Source organism: Rhineura floridana, chromosome 3 (genome assembly GCF_030035675.1).
Source record: "Rhineura floridana isolate rRhiFlo1 chromosome 3, rRhiFlo1.hap2, whole genome shotgun sequence".
Classification (NCBI taxonomy): domain Eukaryota; kingdom Metazoa; phylum Chordata; class Lepidosauria; order Squamata; family Rhineuridae; genus Rhineura; species Rhineura floridana.
In genome coordinates, this window is record NC_084482.1 from 139,952,364 (window position 1) to 139,973,459 (window position 21,096).

At 44.4% G+C, this 21,096-nt stretch overlaps 1 protein-coding gene and 1 long non-coding RNA gene across 2 annotated transcripts; one reads left to right on the forward strand and one right to left on the reverse strand.

Annotated features, from left to right (window-relative positions):
* Positions 1–2,787: 2,787 nt before the first annotated feature.
* On the reverse strand, positions 2,788–15,214 carry LOC133382312 (platelet glycoprotein IX-like). Its single transcript, XM_061621997.1, has 2 exons — positions 15,137–15,214; positions 2,788–4,550 (listed from the first exon to the last, which is right to left on the reverse strand). The coding sequence occupies exons 1-2, from the start codon at positions 15,141–15,143 to the stop codon at positions 3,931–3,933; spliced, it is 627 nt and encodes a 208-aa protein (XP_061477981.1). The 5' UTR covers positions 15,144–15,214; the 3' UTR covers positions 2,788–3,930.
* LOC133382313 (uncharacterized) lies at positions 10,877–15,220 on the forward strand. Its single transcript, XR_009761900.1, has 3 exons — positions 10,877–10,952; positions 13,240–13,310; positions 15,064–15,220. It is a non-coding gene; the product is annotated as an uncharacterized LOC133382313 (long non-coding RNA).
* The last annotated feature ends 5,876 nt before the right edge of the window (positions 15,221–21,096 follow it).

Consider the following 21,096-nt stretch of genomic DNA (forward strand, 5'->3'; position numbering starts at 1 on the left):
CTGTCTTATCTCTGAAATTTCCAGAGAACTTTGTATGGCAGAAAGGTGCTCATTTTAGTATTTGGTATTGTGTAAAATCTAAATTTATTTTCATGCACAAAAGCCAACTATAGTCTCTTGCTAAACAAGGCTGGAGTGTAGTAAGGCCACAGGGCAAGCCAATGACAGTGTCTGGAATAACAAACACGACTCATAATGTGACTGCTGCTCGTTAGTTTATAATTTAATGCACAGTAATGACATTACTCTGGACACCATTAGTCAAGGGTTTTGTTTCAATCTTTTTGAATTTCAAGGTTATTACTCCAGAATCACAAATTATGATGGGTGATACCTACTGCTGCTGCTCTACCCACAGTATTCAGTCCCTTGGGCCACCTTCCATGCTGTTCTGGAGGGTTCCCCGACCCCAACCCTCTGAAATAGATTGGGGGTGTATGCAGGGGACTAGTAGGAGGAATGACGAGCAGAATGGCTGCAGTGGATGTCACCTAATATTTTCAACAAAGAATATGGTTATATACTATCAAAAGAATACAATACTAAGCTCTTTGATTTCTTAAGTTGTAAGAGAGACAGCTACATCTTGGAGATTATATATCTATATTTATGCATTTCAGGAAATATCTATCTATCTATCTCCAAATGCAACTAGGCTCCAATCCTTAATTTAAGATGCAGCCCTATACCCATTTACCTGGAGTAAGCCCAGTAAAAATAGGATTTACTTTTCAGTAGACATTGCAGAAACTGGCACTAAAGACTTATCTGTGCTTATAGATATAGCTATCATGTAGATTCAGTATCCCATGCATATTGCAAACAAATACCCAGTTTTTTCCAGTGTGGATGATTGTTTCAGACTTTGAGGATCACTGTTCTTATCCTCTCTGTCCTGATTATCCTTCAGAAATCCTTGATTCTGATCAGGCATCTCTGCCTCTGCCTAATTTCATCTGAATCTGCATTCAGCTAACGACTGCTAGAGATAATTCTGATGATCACCAAACTTATCAGTGAAGGAGTCTTCGCTTGGTTGCTTTCACAAACCCAACAAAGGGATTCTGGTAGGGAAAAACAGCACCACCAGCAGAAGACAATGGCAGTGTTGGTCTGGAATTGCACTTTTCATCCACTCACTTTTTTGCAGGAGATCATAATGTGTTTCCTCCTGCTTGTTCCATTTCTTTGGAAAACTCACATACTGTAATCCAATTTTATAAAGAGAAGAAGAACAGAACAGCAGCACGGTCTCCATAGTTGTAGATTTCCTTAGCACTATACTCTTCTGGGCTTTTTTATTTTATTTTAAAGAGGTATCGTTTTGGAAGGATGTGTGTGCAGTAGGGATGGAAAGATCTTTCCGTTTTGGCTCTCTCCGTTTCTCATTTTTCTAGTCTTAAATTCAGTTCTCCATATTTCTGCAGCAATTTGCATTTGTGTTTTTTTTAAATCCCCATGGAAATTATCCAGTGTTTTAGTGCAAATTTCTTCTAATAAACACATTTTTGTATGCAATTTTAACTAATGTACCCATTTTTGCAAGTTATTTTCACTCATATATTCATTTTTATGCACACTTTCCTGTAATATATGCATTTTTATAAACGTTTGTTGACAAACTGCTTGGCAAAATTTGAATAAGTGCGAATTCTGAAGGTTGTGTTAAGGTTTTCATATTGTTTCAGAAGTGTGAATTTAATAGATTTGGCTTGAAATGTGAACTAGCATGCAGTGATGTCACAGACAGCTGAGGCTAATTCACTACACTTTTCATTTTGGCACACCTTCACTATTTCCTTTCTGATCAGTGTGATTTTAGCAGCATGTGTATTGTTTTCTATTCATGTTTACATTTCTGCTGAAATGCTTTTGTTGAGCCTGTATTTTAAAACTTTTAACAAAATTTAAAACTGATTAAGAATACTGTTACTAAAATGTTGTGCTCAGATACATTGACCCTCACTGTTTTATGGTCACTAACAGTGTGGTGTAGTGGTTAAGGGACTACAACCTGGGAGACCAGGGTTCAAATCTCCACATAGCCATGAAGCTCACTGGGTGACCTTGGGCCAGTCACTGCCTCTCAGCCTCATGAAAACCCTATTCATAGGGTCGCCATAAGTCGGAATCGACTTGAAGGCAGTACATTTACATTATTAACATGGACAGATCCTAGGATGATGCACCTACTTGGGCTTTGCCCACCAAAATGTGGAAAGCCAAATTCAACTCCACATGTAGCTTACCACGGAACAGCAATGGCTGGGTAGTATTAAAAGCTCCAATCTGGAAGTGACTCTGGTGTTGCTATGAAAGCGTTCATAGCAGTAGAAAGAGCTGCTGTGGAGGAAAGAGTGAATAGAGTTCCTACTCCGACTTCTTTTCCTCATGGAGCAGCCCATCACTTCCTCACCAAATACTACAACTCCATCCTTGTCTAAAATTGAGATATGATGCCATCCTCATAAGAGTTCTTGAGAAACACTATGTTTCAGTATCCTCTGAAACCAGAAGTTGGGGACCTGTGGCTCTCCAGATGTTATTAGGACTACAACTCCCATCAGCTTCAGCTAGCATGATTAATGGTCTGGGATGATGGGAGTTCTAGTCCAGCAACACCTGGAGGGCAGCAGGCTCCCCATCCTTGCTCTGAAATATATCTGGTATAAGTGAGATATCAGTAATCTTTTTTGGGGTGTGTGTGAAATGAAATTTGAAAGACAGAAAAAAAACTGTGAAACTGAAATAGAACTGGCTGAGCACGAGCAATCAGCATACTTTATTTAAATCAGCAAACCCCTTGGTCAACATATCGTATTAAGTAAACAAATGGCTTCCTGGTGGCTTGAAGCAGGCATGTACAGACAGTTACAACTGTAAATTCATAGCTAATGTTATTGCAAGCAAAATTACTATTGGTCTTAGTAGTTACTAGCAACAGTATGCAAGGGCTAAAGACTCGTCTGTAAAAAGTACTGGGGTTCCAGCGACAAAACCATGAAATGTGATCATTTTCTTAAAAGACAAATACTCCCCTTAGTAAAATTAGAACCATTACTCCCTATTCTGAATTATAGTCATGGATTATATAATACACTTTGTACTGTTATACAACACGCACCATAAATTCCATCTCCAGTATTCATTTGATGGTGCAGCAGGCTTTTGATCTGGTTATAATCAGAGCTTGGAAAAGTTACTTTTTTGAACTACAACTCCCATCAGCCCCAGCCAGCATGGCCACTGGATTGGGCTGGTGGGAGTTGTAGTTGAAAAAAGTAACTTTTCCAAGCTCTGGTTATAATACAGTTTGCTATAGCACATTAATAAATGATGCAATATAATGGAGATATGACTGCTAATTTAGCTCTCTAATCCAGTTCATTTAGGTGAGAGTGTGAGGTTAAAGTTTAAATTCTTTGACCCAATAACCAACTTAATTGGAGATTTTAACTCGTATTTGTTTCATATACAAGGCTCTGTTTGCCCAGGAGTAATATTATTCACTCTCTTTGGGAATGTTCATATGGCTGAGTGCGACAGCAGCAAAAGCCATGGTGCACAGAAGGACATTTCCATTGCCCCATGCTACAGTAACAGAGCATGTAGTAATAATTACAACACAACTATTTATACAGCCAACAGAACTTGATGATCATTGGTTTCACCCCAATGGGTCACAGACACAGAGAGGGTAGGGTGTGGCTATTACCATTTGGGACAACATAAAATAACTACACTGTGTGAATTCTTATGTAACTAACAAGAACAAACAAAATACAACTGGGACATTTAGCCATGGCTGTGTATATGCTTATTGCTTGCACAAATGCCACATTTTTTAACGGATGACTTTGGTATTCTTAATGAAGAGCTATTAATCACTGCGGCCGCTTATTTTAAGTTCTATTTTTCCGAGTCATGAAACTACAGCAGTGGGATTTCAGAATAATGTTGCTTTCTGGCAGCTCGGGAAGCTAACTTTTCAGAGTATCGCAGAATGCATGATGCTAAAATTAAGACCATTATAGCCGCAAAAATCAGAGCAAAGTCTCTCCAAAAGAAATCAAGGCATTTGATTGGGAGAGGCTTCCTACATGCTTCCAGTTCATTCCCACTCAGCTGACTCAAGGCTCTTGCCTTTACAGAAGCTGGACTTGCACATTTGAGATTGGCAAGAGACATGACGCTGAAGTCTTCCAGCCACTGCTTGAAATATAAAATAGAGCAGTCACAGTGCCAAGGGTTGTTAGAGAAATCAACTTCTTTCAGGTAGATTAAGTTGTCCAGTGCACCAGGAGGGACTGTGGTCAAACTGTTATTTTGCAAATGAAGAATTTTAATGGTATGGCAAGAGTGGCATACTTCTGTCGACAGGAGAGGCATTTCCTTCAGCCCCATAGAACTGCAGTCTAATACCCATCCCCTGTGGTCTTCCAGCGGCTCACAATAACAGGGAGGGCAGGGCAGGGCTTGAGCTGTGCTTAATAACAGTAACAGGACTAGTACTTCAGCAGTGGAGATCTTTACTTTGTTCATGCTTGCAGCTGTGGAGCAAAAATATGCACAACATAATGCATTGCTCTATCTCTTAAAGCAAAACTAGATTGCAACATTGTGCCCACTTTATTCTATCAATAGACAACCTGGAATTTCTTGGAAATATGCTGCCCAAATTGTTCCTATACAATATGGTACTGGGCATTCTTGAATGTTACAGAGAAGTGGCTGAAAAAGATGTGCGAGAGACTTGTGTTGCTTTTGTGTAATGTTCAAAGTCATCCTAAGTACTATATGTAATGTTTGTTTAACCCAGAGATAGCCAATGTAGTGCGCTCCTGATGCTGATGCACTACAATTCCCAACAACCCTGACCATTGGCTATACTGGCTGGGGCTTATGGGAATTGTAGTCCAACAACCACATCTGGAAGATACCACATTGACTGCCTCTCATCTAAACCCGTTATTGTTGAGAATGGTGTTGCCCAAAGCATATCGCTAACTATGGACAAAGAAGGTAATGTTTGGATAGCAGCTTGTCTACTCAGTGGTTCTGGCTTAGGCTACAGTCCTACACATGCGCAGGAACTTGATTTTCCACTGAAATATCAAGGTACTTGAGAGGACAGACGACGAGGGCATATTTGCCACTGATTCATGCAGTACAATGTATTTAGCAGAGCTAAACGCATGCTCTGTTGTTCAGATTCCTCATTTTACTCTCCAGTTTCTGAGCAGCCTGAAGCTCTGATGTTCTCATTTGTGACCATTTGCCAAGCTTTTACTTTAAAAAAGGTACTTAAAGTTTAAAAGAAACTGGCTTCCCATTCCCATAATATGCATTTAGCCACTTATTAGGCTAGTTTCCCAAACCCATACAGATTACCAAACTATGCAGGGTAACTTTCACTGCAGAGTAACTTAGCAAATGTATGATATTGCCATATGATTTTTGTTTACCAAACACCAGGTGCAGTTGTATGGGGAAATGGTTGTCTTTATCTACCTACAAAGCGATGGAAGAAATTTCTCCCATTCTTTCCAACTTACCCCATTTCTCTACAGTATCCCCTTCCTTCCCATCTTTTCCTGTTCTGTCTCTGAGGGCTGACTCATGTATGCATGCTTCTCATTTGATGACTGCAGGATCATGGTAATTGGCAAGTATGATGGATGCATCACAGATCATAGATGGAAGCATCACATTGATAGAACTTCAATGTCACCTGACTGATGGTACTTTAAATGCACAACTTTTCATTGGAGTCAACACATTCAGTTGAGATGAAGTGCTGAGTCATCAGGTGATGCACAGGCACATGCGAAACCAGCCTGCAGTTGGGTGCCATTTCTCTTCATCCTTTTATTATTATTAATAAACAGCACTTAACATAACCTAAACACCTGGATCCATCTTGCTATGCTTAAAAAAAGTGTTTGTCTAGTTGTGCCAGAATTAGGATGGCCAACCCTGTAAAAGTACTGCAGTGCAGATAGATGGCATTACATAGTCATTCTGCTGTGTATCAGAATTACATCTGTGGTTCCCAATCCACTATCGTATAGGCATGCTTAAGTCTGCTTATGTACATTATCTCCTTAGCTGGATAGGATTATTTGTATATAGTAGTTCTTTCTTACAGATATCACACAGAATGCAATAAAATCTTATTATCATGGCAGGGTAAACGTGGAGCTGCATGTGTGTGTGTGTGTGTGTGTGTGTGTGTGTGTGTGTGTGTGTGTGTGTGTGTGTGTGTGTGTGTGTGTGTGTGTGTGTGTGAGAGAGAGAGAGAGAGAGAGAGAGAGAGAGAGAGAGAGAGAGAGAGAGAGAGAGATTTTGTTACAATAAATGCATAACTGCTTCACAATATTCACTCATCCTACATTCTGACTCTGGTAATTTGATCATGTAAATGATCTCTCGGCATCTTTCAATAGGATGGCCACATTACAGCACCGCTCGTCATGCATTAATACATTTTAAGCACAATGAGTTGAATCAAGGCAAAACAGGAAGATCTAACAGGAACTTCAGTTCTTGACCCATCAGCTGGCTGTGGCTGATGGGAGTAAAACAGACGAACAGCACCAGAGCAGTTTAGGATATATGCAGTGCTATTTGTTAATGAGTAGTTGCGTGTGTGCTCTCTGCAGGCCTCATGCCCAGGGAACTCCATGGGTGCTGTGTGATGTGGAATCTGCTTCTTTCCCTTTGTGAGTGGTGCTCCAAACTAGGAGCATAAGGGGATTTGAACTTGTAGGGATGCCCAGGGACTGGCAGGGTCAGAGATGTCACTGGCTGTGCCGTTAGGGCTGTGGGGAGTTGGGGCGCTAGGACATCTTGTGTGTTGTGATGCAGGAGTGGATGCGGGGAGCATGCCCCTGTTGTCCTTGTCTGCCTCTATGTGTGGATGGCATGTGGGTGTCATAGCACAGACCTGATTGATGGGTAGGGATGGGCGAGTCTATTGTTTTGGAAAGTGCAAATTTGGTAGGCTCGCCTTTAAACACAAAGTGAATAAAATTTCTCCCCATCCATATTGGTGGACACTTCTGGAGCTTGCAGGGACACTGTGACTATATCTGCCATTTGTGTGCCATTTGTGTATTTCTTGGTTGTGTGATTTTGCCCTCTTCCTGGGCTGGGCATGACACACACTGCACATGGTAACTGTTCTGCTGGTGTGGTGGTAGCATGTCTCCAGTCTAGGCATCACTTGGCCCATAAAGGTAAAGGTGTCCCCGCACTTATAGTGCGAGTCGTTTCCGACTCTTAGGGTGACGTCTTGCGATGTTTACTAGGCAGACCGTATATATGGGGTGGGATTGCAAGTTCCTTCCCCGGCTTTTCTTCACCCCCCAGCATATGCCGGGTACTCATTTTACCGACCATGGATGGATGGAAGGCTGAGTGGACCTCGACCCCTTTTACCGGAGATTTGACTTCCTCCTTCCGTTGGAACCGAACTCCGGCCGTGAGCAGAGCTTTGGCTGCGTTACCGCCGCTTACCACTCTGCACTGCGGAGGGTCATGAATTGGCCCATAACTCCATTTAAAATTCACTAATTAAGTTAGTGGGAGGGTTGTGCTGAAAATTAATCCCAGTCAAATTCAGAAGAGGTGTGGATTATCTTTAAAATCATAATATGGAATATAAACTATTCAAGTAAAGGAAATGTCACCTCTAATATGCCATCTAACTGTTAGTAATGCATGGTTTTATGGTTCCAATATATGCTAAGACACACAATAATTATTTTTATTTTCCATCTTTTAAAATGGCTTTAGTAAAAATGCTTAAGGTGTAATGAATGCGATCCAGAGGTCTTTAAAAGTTCATCTTTACCATTGTGAAAAATGTTAATATTTCCTGAACCACAAGTTTTATTATAACATATATTAGTCAGAGACTTAGACTGGGGAAAACAATTTTACAGCACACACTTCTGAAATAAAATATTTTAAGTGTACTGAAGAAAATCACTCTGGCTTTTATCTCTAAAAGGTGAAAAATCACTAAATCAGTATCCACACATTTACTCCAGCACATGGTATTGGTAAGAACAGGAATTACAGGCAGGAAAATGTTAATGTCCCTTTCACTATAGTAAAGCCAATTAAGGGCCAAACTATGTAATAAATTAATCATGTGTTTGCGCTTAAGTGCCTGCTATTTGCATAGGAGAAAGAAAAAAATGACCTCTGAAGCTAATTTGACCCCCACCCTGGCAAATAACAGGTACACAGGCCATGATCCAGATCAGCACTGCAGCAGAGGGCAAAGGTTAATCAGCTAGATTCTCTATTCAGGCTCTGGCTATTTGTGAAAGAAAAGTCCTATACTTAGGGCCAAATTACACATTTCATTAATCTCATAGTTTGCCCCTAAGTCAGCATTCCCTGATCTTGTGCACACCACATGTTTTGGATACAACTCCCATCATCCTTCACCATTGACCACACTGGCTGGGGGTGATGGGAATTGTAGTCCGAAACATCTGGAGAGCACCAGGTTAGGGAAGGTTGGCCTAGCCTATTTGTGATAGAACAAAGATGCACCATAACCCTCTTCATTTGTTTGAGAAGAATGCAGACTTCCAACAGCCTTTCCCAACCTTTGGGTCCCTAGATGTTGTTGGACCACAACTCCCATCAGACCCAGCCAGCATGGCCAATAGTCAGGAATGATGGGAATTGTGGTCCAGCAATGTCTGGGGACCCAAAGGTTGGGAAAGGCTGTAAATCCATCACATAACAATGGGAGCAGCAATGCCTGGGTGTTATAAATTATGCAAGGACCCACAAATTGCAATACTGTTTTCACCTACCTCTGAGACTGAGCTGGCATGGGAGGGACCCAATTAGGTAGCAATAACAGTGAACCCCTGAAGGCATGGCTGAGGGCATTAAACAACAACAACAACAACCATTCCTGGCACCACCACATCATCACCACTAGAGATGCTTAAGGAGACTCTCCAAAGGGATGCAGGTGCCATGTCCTCCCGTTCATCTCTGTACCAAGGACTTTAGCCTTGTGTATAGTTCAACAGGTTTTAGATCAAGGCTCAGCCCTTATGAGGAACAATATTTATTTATCCCATTTATATCTCACGATGGTGTGGTGGGATGGTTAGAGTATATCTGGAGCCAGTCACTATCTTTCAGCCCAACATAGCCCTGTAAGGTAGGCTGGGCTTAAAGATAGCAACTGGCTCATGGTACACTAACTATAATGACTCTCCACTGGAATACTGATGGCCCATGGCAACAACAACAGCAATGCTTTCAGTAGGGAGAAAAATAAAAGCTCACTTTTGGCCATGTGAATCTATTTAAAGAGATCATTTGATATGAAATCTAGTGGAAACTGGTAACAGGGTTTCCAGCTGCCTAAAAGAAGTAGCAGCAAATACTACCTAGCAGAGTGTGCATTTCTGTGTGGTTTAATAAGATAGTTAAGTAATGCAAAATGAAATACATATGTCTTACAGAATTGCAAACTAAAAGATTGTTGAATTGCACCTCTTACCTTTTTTGGGGTTTTTTTTTTTTTGGTTTTTAATTGGCGCTGGCCCCTTCCCACTGTTGCTTCTTCCAACTTTCTTAGACTTACAGCAATGGACAAAATAGAAGACTTTGTTTCTGAATTCCAGGAAGGAAATGAGTTTATCAAGAGCTCACTAGCCTTCTTCATTATCTGCCGGAAAGCAATTGCCTTTGCAAATGCATCATGCCAGTTTTCTATATGAGCTATTATTTTGTTTTGTTTGCTTTTAAATTGGGTTCAGCAGGCAAGAGAAAATAATTCTCAATGTGTGTGGAGTTATTTTGTTTGCTCCCTAAAAGACAACAAAATGTTTTAGCAAGATGAAATGGTTTGTTTCTCACCCTAGGTTTATGTACTTTATATATATATAAATATATTTCTTGAAGCACATTACTCAGTTTAGGCTATATGAGCTTCAGAAGCTAGCTCCACCTACCTCTCTCCTGTCTTCTGCTGCTGTGCACGCTGGGCTGCCATCAACGAAGACGGCGGTGGAGGCTTCTTTAAGGGGCTAATGCCCCTACCACTATCTTGGTTGATGGCAGACATGTGCATACACGTAGTGCACATGCATGCTATCAACCTAGATGGCGGCGGGGGCATCAGCCTCTTACAGAAGACTCTGCCGCCATTGTAGTTGATGGCAGCCCTGCGTGTGCAGCAGAAGACAGGAGAGAGGTAGATGGAACAGGCAGGAGCCACGTGCCCAGGGCAGCTGGTGCCCAAGGGCCCAGTATATATGTACATACATATGTACATACATGTACATACATGTACATATATGTACATACATATGTACATATGTATATATGTACATATGTACACACAGGAACCCACACATACATCCATCCCTGGAGAGGAAATGAAATAGGGTGATATTACCGCCCTGAGCTTCTACTGGGAGAAAGGGCAGGATATATATATATATATATATATATATATATATATATATATATATATATATATATATATATATATATTCGGTGAGGAGATGCCTGCCAGTGATTTTGAAGAAGGATATGTGTCTAAAAATATTGTTTAGCCTCTTCTGAACTACTGAACAGAGGCTCTGCTGGGCAAAGCTTCATTCCAGTGCAATTTTACTTGGGAATAAGCACCATTTAACAGGGTGGGGGCCAGGGCCAAAAATTGCAAATAGTAATACTGCAGCCTTCTCTACAGAGAGCCTTGTTTTTATATCTTGTATTTGTTCAAGGAAGGGAGCGTTTGGTGGCTTCATACCGCTTTGTTCCATTCTCCATGATGGCAGGTGCACCCTCCCATTGCATTCACCACTTACTGTGAGACACAGAGGCAATTGAGATGGCTGTTTTTCCTTGCTGACTCAACCAGAAAGTCTATGGATGAGGGGTGGACCTGCATGTGTGCTCAAGTGAGTGTGTGCACTTTTCTAAACGGCTAGATTCTGCATATGTAGCACGCAGGCAGACTAAAATTCTTGATTTTCCCAGGACAACTGTGGTATCCCTCATTGGCTAAAAACAATGGAACTCAGGAATAGGCTGATTTCTGACAGAATGGGCAGAAAACTGCCTCCACATTTTGCCTTGTATCTCTAAGGGCTAGAGACTTTTTTTTTTTTTTTAATGAAAGCTGGGAATCCGGGCCACCTAATGGACTAAGCATGCACCAGTAGCATCGCTAGAATCTGGGTAAAACCCAGCTAACTGAGCAATATGACAACTCTAGCCAGGTCTATTGCCAGGCGTGGGACAAATGGAGGTGCTACCCCCCCCCGAGCTGTGCTTCTCCCCCTAGATTTTTGGGGGAAATTGTCTTCTTTTTAATTTGTGACATGACAGGCAATGACAACCTCCATTTAAAAAATGACATCTTGTCTGAAGAACAGGAGCAATTCAAGAGTAGAACCCTCTTCAAGATGAAGTGAATAAGGCAGCGTGAGTGCACAACAAAAGCTTCATCTGGAAGAGCGCCCAAAGTCTACTCACATAAGATTTTCCATGAGGGTGGATTTTTCATTATCATAATCACTCTATAATTATTTAAATGATCCTGAAAAAAACAGCCTATATTGTAACATGACCCTTGAATAGTTAAATATTAGAACTTTGCATTATGGGCTATAGTTAGACTCCATCCCTTGGACTTTCCTTTGCTCTGCTTTTCATTTTCATTTGTGTTCACTACCCAGCCTGCAATAAAGAAGCATGTTTGTTTGCCTGCAGTAAGAAGAGTTTGTTTATTCAGCAAACATTATAATGACTAGAGCAGGATTGGGTGAAATAAAGAGATAACTTAAAATGATCTGAAAAAATGGCTACCCTTTACTCTTTTAAAGCACTCACTATACTCACAAACATAGTGGCTATCTTTTTCCCCCTGATTACTTTATGGCAAAGGATGAAAACAGCCTGAGATGAATAGAAATATTACTGTGTGCACTACAGTTAGCCAGCTAGCTAGCTGGCTGCCAACCTAACTCAGGCCGAATTTCTGATTTTCCCAATATGCAATACACTGATGACACCAAGCTCTATTTCTCTGTAACATCTGAGTTGGGAGACACTGTGCAAGCACTGGACCATTGTCTGGACTTGGTGGTGGGCTGGATGAGGGCCAATAAACTGAGTCTGAATCCTAGCAAGATGGAGGCACTGTAGGTTGGTGGTTCCCAAGTTTGGACAATTGGTAGGTTGCCTGATTTAGATGGAGTCGTACTCCCTTTGAAAAAGCAGGTCTGTAGTCTGGGGGTGCTCATGGATCCATCTTTCTCACTAGAAGGGACCTCAGTGGCTAGGAGTGCCTTTTACTAGCTTCAGCTGATAGAACAGCTGCAGCCGTTTTTGGACTGGGATAGGCTGACCACTGTTGTCCACGCACTGGTAACCTCTATGTTGGATTATTGTAATGCACTCTATGAGGGGCTGCCCTTGAGGGTGTTCCAGAAGCTGCAGCTGGTGCAAAATGCAGCTGCAAGACTGCTCATTGGGGCAGGGTATCACCAACATGTCACCCCGCTGCTGGAAGAATTGCACCGTCTGCCTGGGCTAAGTTCACGGTTTTGGTTTTGGTGTACAAAACCCTATACAGCTTAGGACCAGGTTACCTGAAAGATCCTCTTATCCCTTTTATACCCAATCGATCACTGTGCTCTGCAGGTGAGGGCCTCCTACAGATACCATCTTATCAGGAGGTCCATTCTGCACAACATAGTAAGCAGACCTTTAGTGTAGTGGCACCTACCCTTTGGAATTCCCTCCCATTAAATATTAGACAGATGCCATCCTCTGTTAACTTTTCAGCGCCTACTGAAGACCTTCCTTTCAATAAGCCTTTTAAGTAGAGACTTATCCCAGTCTGCATCTGTGTTGGAACTGCTTTTTAATGGTTTTTAAAGCTTTTTTTAAAAGATGTTTTTAAAGATGTTTTGTTTTAATATATTTTAATGTCTGTTAATAATTATATTAATTATTATTATTATTATTACTATTAACAACAACAACAACAACAATACTAATACTACTAATAATAAATGTGCAGCTCATCATGGGCCTTTTTCAGGGTTTGTGGACACAAAAGTCAACCCAGCTGCCAGTAAAAAAATAATTAAAAAAATCCAATAGCTTTCCATAATCCAATTGCTTTGTTAGACCTTTATATAGCGGCCAGTGAAAAGGTTTCCCTTGATTCTCCAACAGGAAGGAAAATCTAAAGGTCAGGAACAAAACTAGAAGGAGGGACTCTCAAGGAGGAGTTAACACACCCTAAGGTATTTATTTTCTTTCTGTCCTTCCTTAAACTTGTAGTATGGGCACGTTTGATTTTTGGGTGGAATCTAAAACTGAGATACCTAATGCAGCATCAGACCCAAGCTCAGGAGCTCACTGTCATTACCAAAGTAGTTCAACTCATGAAGAATCAGAATACAAGGACAGACCACAGGTGAAAGAGGACTGTAGCTATAGGCAAAGGCAAGCTATTGAGTGTAGTGTTCCTGGGGATGTCTCAAAATAGGGTGAAAAAATTCACCAAATTACACTTCACTCATGTAAGTTAATACACTCTCTGGATGGAGGAGGAGTGAGGGGGAAGTTCACTGTCTTTTCTTTCCCCTGGCCAGGCCCTCATGTCCTCTCCATCACTGGGGAAGGGGGGAATTGGCTGGCACTATGCACCTCTCCCCCTCTCCCAAATGCCCCACCTAAAGATGTGGCAGCCCCACCTAACAAGGAAGGCTGATTACAGGGCATAACACAAAATTAGAGATAGTACAATCATTGCTGCTTTCTCAATATCCTTCCCCCCGCCTACAACCTCATGGAACCTTATACTTACCATGGGAAGTCAGTTACGTCAGGCTGGTCCTGATTGTGTGGATGCAGCTGTTAAGGGCACAATCCCAATTCTAAACCAAAGCCTAGGCTGTCATCTTGTACCCACTTACCTAGAGGTAAGCCCCATTAAACACAATGATACTTACTTCTGAAGTAGGCATGTATACCATTGTACTGTAAGTTCACTAAACTTTGAATTCTTAAAGAGTGCCTGGACATCAGCTCCAGCACAGCAGGAGTCATTCCCACTCTTCTTTGCAAAGTATTCACATTTTGCATTAGCTATTTGGGGAGGGGTTCTTTAATATCCACCCATGCATATTGTGTAGTAATACTTGCAGAAAATAACTTCTAGGGACTACCTGATGTCAGATGAACCCACCACAGGAAAGATGCATCATGGTTGCTATGCAGATTCCAAGAACTAGAAAAAAAGACAAAAACCGGAAAAGTGCACTAAAAGGAAGGGCAAAACATGCTGTTTAAGACCTCAGGAATTCCTATTACCTGGTGTCCAAACAACTCACTTATCTATCACAGCTCTAACTTCACTCATTGGCTAAAACCCTGATAGGTGGGAACAGCCAGGTTGGCTCATTTCACAGAAATTGCTTGGGTGTCTGCTCATTTTGGTTCATAACTTTCATTCTAGGAGGGCTAGAGACTTTCCTTTTAAAAAATGAAAGCTCAGAGTTTGCAGCCTCTCCCTGAGGCTGCCAGTGAAGGCCTTTGCGAGCACCATGAAACCCATGGGCACAGGGCTGGCAACCCCTGCACTATATGGTATATTAAAATATATATTTAATATATACAGAGTGAAATATAGAATGGTGTTAAATAACAACAGCCACCACAAGCAGCTGCTTTGGCCTTTACCATTTAGATCTAATCTGGGACTTTTGAACTTATAGGCCAGTTCTTTTCTCCCATCAGTTTTATATGTTTTATTATTATTATTATTATTATTATTTATGATGATGATTTATTGCCTGCCCTTCACCCTAAGATCCCAGGAAAAGTAACAAGAATTTAAAACATAACATTGGCTTCAAACAAATTTACAATCATAAGAATAGGGTGGGTCCTGAAAGTTTATTTATATTATGCATTATGGTCCTATGGTTATACGCTTTATATTAGCCAGTGAGTGATTTCCCCCCAATTATTTTCTTAATATTATATTTTCAGGGTTCACAGTATTGATATTTCCTTGAAAGGAAGAAAAATCTACAAGAAACCTGAGGCAATGAAGGGATCTTACCTGCCATTCATTCATGTTCCCCAGCTGTTGAAGAATGAAACCCAGTTTTAGTCCTGGAGATCTTGTCTTGTATTGCTGTATTTACTGGAGAACTGTCCTGTTGTTTACATGTGCTATACTGTTTGCATGTAGTAATCTGTATTTGTCATTATTTTGATATTATTCAGTGGCCTTGGTTTGTTTTGTTATTCTTCATTTGGTTTCTGTGACTTTGTCTTCTTTGTTGGGTCCTAAAAATATGCATCTCAAGGCCAGGGTAAAGATTATGTATAAAGATCATTCCTCTCCACCCTCCCCCAAAGTCTTAATAATTCAGAATTTTAGTCAGTTCCTTGTGAGGTATGTATATTAGGTGATTTGCAATTTGCATGTTGGCAACCTGAGCTCCCTGCCTCTTACATGATGATAAACTGCTGTCTTCTAAGAAAAATGAGGCATCAAGACAAACTCCTGGCTTTTACAATTCTCCCATCCTCCACAACCTGTCTGAGATTTTGTTTAATTATTATTTACTTTTACAAACTGGCCTGAAGGGACTACAAGTCTATTACCCAGAGAACCTAAGATTAGTTGGTAATCTTTCCTTAAAAGATGATTTATGACACACATTTGTTTCTTAACATTTAAATGCTGCTTGAATTAGAGCTACAAGCAGAAGAATTTAAAAAACCCTTCAAACCTCTTTAGAATAATAATCATGGGAGAAAATGAGGTGGCCCCCATTGAAATGAGCAGCCCATCTGCTACACAACCATCTAGAGACTGTTAAATGGAGGGGATGGGAAGGGAAGAGCCATTCAGTTCAACACTGTTGTGCAAAAGCCTTGCCACTATAACTGTTTATAGCCGTTTCTCTTCATGTCATAGGAATTTGGTCAGCACAGCATCCTCCTCTCCACCCGACCCCTACTTTACTGCAGCCTAGTGCCGAAATAAAGCACAGACACAGTTCATTGGGTTGAATCATGGGCCACTTTATTAAACAGAATCCAATTAGAATAATGAACCTGCAGAGGGGAAATTAAGTGCGGGAGCATCCTGATGATCCAGGCAAAGCCTGCTTGCAGCTATAGGGCAACCAAACCCTGCCTGAGCCAGGAGCTGCCCTGTGCCAGACCCCAGCTCAGGCCACACCCTGAAGATGTGTAGGAGGTCCGACCCACATCACCGCCCCTCGGATCCCTGAAACCCTGAGCAGGTGATGCACGGCCCCAAAGGGGGCCTGTATTCTGCCCCCAGGACATATAGCTCTGAGCTGCAGGCCTCTGGACCGCCTATCACCACCAAAGGTGCCTAAAGGTGTCACCTAGCTGCCCTTCCCTTTTAACCTTTTCCTGTACTTCTTTGCCACAGAAGGGAGACAAGCCTCTGCTTAGTCTTCCTTTACCCCACAACCCATAAGAATCTCGTGTAGGCCCCTCTGCAGGTCCATCAAGAGGATATCGCTGCCCACGTCCATCAGATGCACACCATCTGGCCGAAACAGCTCCACCCTGTCATGTCTAATCTCTGTGTGGTGAATGACAGAACCCCCAGAGTCCATCAGAGCCCTCTGGATTTGCCTGTTCACCTTTTTGCGGGCCCTATCCATCACCTGTGGGTCACCAGTGCAGTTCCATTTCCTGCGTGGCAGGATGTCAGACCATACCAAGTGCACCCCCGGCCAACGACTTACAATGGCCCGGAGGTCATCACATGCTTGCTCAGTTAGGGCCTTGCCTTTCAACAGGCCTAAGTCATTACCCCCCAGGTGGATGACAAGAAACTGGGGTACCCTGCTTCACAGCTGGCTGGAACAATGCGGAAAGGAGCCCGTCCCAATGCATCCCACGGCGGCCGAGCCACTGCACTGAGGCCCATTGACTGAGCCCCAGCTGTGTACCCAAACGAGACTTTGCCACCCTACTGCCTGCCCAAAAAACCATGCTGTGGTCGCAGAGTAGGATGTGTGCCTGCTCCATTCCATTCCAGCGGCCTGTCAAAATAACAACCAACATCAGGAGGAAGGGTGACAATTAGAAGCCGGCCTTCTGTGCCTCCGCCAGCAGTCTAATATAAGTTTTGTACACATTTGAACGCCACCTGCCCATTGCCTGTAGCGTTTCTTCTGAGAAACCCAGGTGGGCAGTGGTGGAGGCCGCACCTATCCGGAAGGAGTGTGTCCCGAACTTACGAGGGTCCACCCCTAAGTTACAGGGTGTTGAGTGTCCCTGTGTATGAATAGATACCCCTATTGCAGCCCCTGAACTCCACGAAGCGCCGCAGGGCTGTTACCAGGCAGAGCTCCTCATGCTCACAGGGCTAACACAATCAGGCATCCCTTACCACGTTGGTCAGTCTTAGACTGTCTTGAGTCGCAGGAGGGCATGCTCCGCCTTCCAGCTGAGGTTCGAAACCATGAGGGCCTGCTGGGAGTCGTCCATCTTAGACCGTGCCACCACCTCCCCGATTCTAAAGGCCCCGAAAAATAGGGTGAGGGCGGCCACATGAAATTGCAGCTCCTCAAAAGGGGAAGAACATAGATCCTTTCACTGTCCCTGCAGGCCAAACAATAATTCTGGGGAAAGGGGGAGGTGGGCATCTGGGGTGCCTGGGCACTCGCGAGACCAGCCCTCTAGCATGCAGTGGACCCTAACATCGTTTGTGTGGTCCTGAAAGCCCCGGGCCTTTGTCAGGAAAGAAAGCCTGGAGAGCTTACCTCTGATGGTCCTGACTGACAGGCCCCTCCATTTTCCCTCCACGCAGAACTCCATAAGATGCTCCATGGCCTCCCTGAAATATGACAGCTCCCTACCTGCTCCCTAGTAGCTGGCCATGCCATGGACAGGCTTATGGCCCTTTCTGCTTTGTTCCTCCAATCTCCCATAGCACTGAGGGGGACCACATCCGGCTGAGCCCTTGCCCACGGCACCAGCTGGTGAAACCTTTCCATCTGGTTCTGTGACAGAGCATTGGCAATACTGTTATTGATACCCGGTACATGGCGTGCCAGGAACAGGATATTATAGCGCAGGCACTGGAGCACAAATGTTGTGCCAGCAGCCTCCGACTTTCTCAGGCCGGTGGCGTCCCTGCTCCCACCCCTAAAGGGCTGGCCCCTGAGGCAGGTTGTGCAGGCATGAGGGCCCCCACATATCATGCACTCAAGTTGGAATCTGCAGAGGCTCCGACCACAGGAGCCCTAGGAGCTGAACTCCCAGCAAAGCAGGCGGGGTTGAACCCCCTGCCCCACTGGCAGGAGCTGGTGCTACCTGCTGAGCTAAGAGGTAGCCGATGTCTGTCCTGTCGCCAGACATGGGTTTGGAGTGCAACATAAACTGCAGCCACAGGTCAGCCTCCTTTTTGTCCCAGGGGAGGGAAGTATCAAAAGCTGCCCCTATACGGAACGCCTCATCATAGGCGATCCAGGCAGCCCCTTGGAACTCAGAATAACCTGGATATATGATGTTGAGGTACTTAACAAGTACTGAGCTCTTCTGTGGGTGTTTCTGCATTACCACCCCCATGTATGTTAGGAACGCTGGCAACCAGTTAGCCGAAGTGCGCTCTATGCATCGCTGCTTGGGTTTATCAGGTTCCATGTCATCACCCTTGTCCTTGTCCTTTTTGGCTGGCTCCCTATATAAAAGTGAGAACAGGTCCACGTACTCCACTTTCCATATTTTTTCTTTGGTGGCGGGTAGTAGGTAAAAGCCTAGTGGGGCTGACATCTCCCCAAAAGGTATAGCTCTGTCACTCACCGAGCCCAGAGGGTCAGCAGCCTCTGCAAGGGGGGTGGTGGATGAGGGGGGCAGCGGATGAGGAGGGTGGGCTCCCCTCCTGTCAGCGTTCCCCCAAGGGACTGCCACACCTGCTCACAGGCTGCCCCCAGCTGTTGCTGTGGCATGCTGTCCCCACCCCCCGTGGGAAACCTTGATTGCCTGTACCCCTCTGTCATGGCTGGTGGAGAAAAGGGCCAGCAGGGAAACCCCCATGGGGGCCAGCTCCACTGCAGCTGACCCTGTTGGTGTGCAGCAAAAGGGAGTTCACCCATTGTGCCGTCCGGTGTGGGCCCTCTGGAGGTCTGTGAAGTGGGAGCTGTTCCCACTGCCACACTGGTTGTCCTCCCATCGGCCCTGCTGGGCCCGTTCTCGAGCGCGTCCAGCTGAGCCAGGATGGCATCAATGGCAGCCTTGTTAGCCCTGCTCTTTGCATGCTGTGTTTTCCCGCAGGATCGCTTAGCCGGTGGCTCCTTTGCCCTCCCAGGCACAGATTGAGCCTGAGGTGCATCAGGCTGGTGTGGGCCACACTCTAGGGCTTCCAACCTGGCCAGGATGGCTGCCCATGGTGGCCTGTCCTCTTTCCTCCCTTCTAAAGCTGCAGGGGGCAGGCACCCACCCCTTTCCTTGGGGGCCTTGCCTTTCCCTTCCGGCCCGCCTTGCCCTTTCTTGGGTGACATCTTTGGTTGACTGAAGCAAACAGGGGCACCCCCAACTGGCAGGTCTATGCCTTTCAGAAGGGAGAGGTGGGCACACCAAAAACCTGGCTTTACTGGTGCTACTACAGCCCAAGGAGACCTGGCCGACACAAGTGCTGAGCGCAAGCCTCGAGTGCAAGCTGGCCCCACTAGCCCCGCTGTGGCTTGACTAGGCCTCATAGTGGGGGGGGAGTGGAAGGTCCACAGCCTGAAGATGGAGCTGGATGCCAGCTCCCAACATGTGCGTCCGAGTGTCAGCCGCAGTGGGGGAAGGCCCGCCTGTACCCAAACCACACTGACTCCCTCCCCATGCATTAGTGCTAGCCGCCGTGGGGGGGGCAAAGTTCTGCCACAGCAGGGTAGGTTGGTGTGCCCGCCGCGAGGCAGAGGGGGGGTATCAAAGGCAGCTGTAGAGGCCCGTCAAGATCAGATCAGGACCTTCCCTCAGCCCTCCCATGCCACGGGTATTATAGCACAGGCACTGGGACTGGTAGTAAGAGCAGGGAAGAGCCCCCCGACACAAGGATAGCACCGAGAGCAAACTTCCCCCTGCCCCAAATCCAGAAAAAATCCTGGCCAGAAGGCCGCGTAGCCTGAGTCTCCTTCTGCTGCGCCGCTCCAAAGTCCAAGGAGAGGCTGTGTGTCGATGCTCACTGCTGTGAGTGTCGAGGGTTGCCGCTGCTTCTGCCGCCAAATTCAAAGGAGAGTGGGAAGCCAGCAGCTTGGGTGTAAATACCCCTTGGCTGCCCCACCCCCTCACTGCATGCCGCCTAGGTGCCCCATGTGCATGCACCATCTAAGATGGCGGCTCAGGCTTCAGCTGTGGCTGCAAAACTCGCCCCTTTGGCCTGGTAAGTACCAGGAGGGATTCTTTTATTATTGCATAGGAAAACAAATCCTAACTCTAGCAAGACAGCCTTTCCTCTGGTGGCTCCCCAATTCTAGCATTCTTTCCTCGGAGATGCTTGCTTGGTAGTGCCTACTCTCTAGTTTTAGGTGCCAGGTTAAAACTTATTTATAGAGCTTTTGATTCATTGGGCGGCTGATTCTGGTGCTGCTTTTGAGATGTTATCACAATCCTTTTTATTGTTTCATGCTCTATTCTGTTTTACTGATTTTACTAAATTAGTAATTTTACAAGTGGGCCCTGCAGCAAAACATTGTTGTATATCCTTTCCTCTTAAAAGGAGTGTTCCTGTTCAGGGTTCCAACCAGCCAGTCATGTCCTTTTTCAGCATATTCCATTCATTTCCCCCTATTTTTCTTTTCCAACTGATGTTCAACACTTCATGGCTCCTAGGCATATTCAGTCCTCAATGGACTGCTCTTGGTTTGTTTGCCCCCTTTGCTTTTCTTTTTAAATGCTTTTTAAACATCCAGGCTCCCTTGAACATGCTGATATCTCCTTCTTGTTTTTCAGTACCCCAGTGCTGGCTCCACTCATGTTGACACTCTCCTCCTGAGTTCACTATTAGGGGGTGCAATTGTATTTTAATGATGTTTT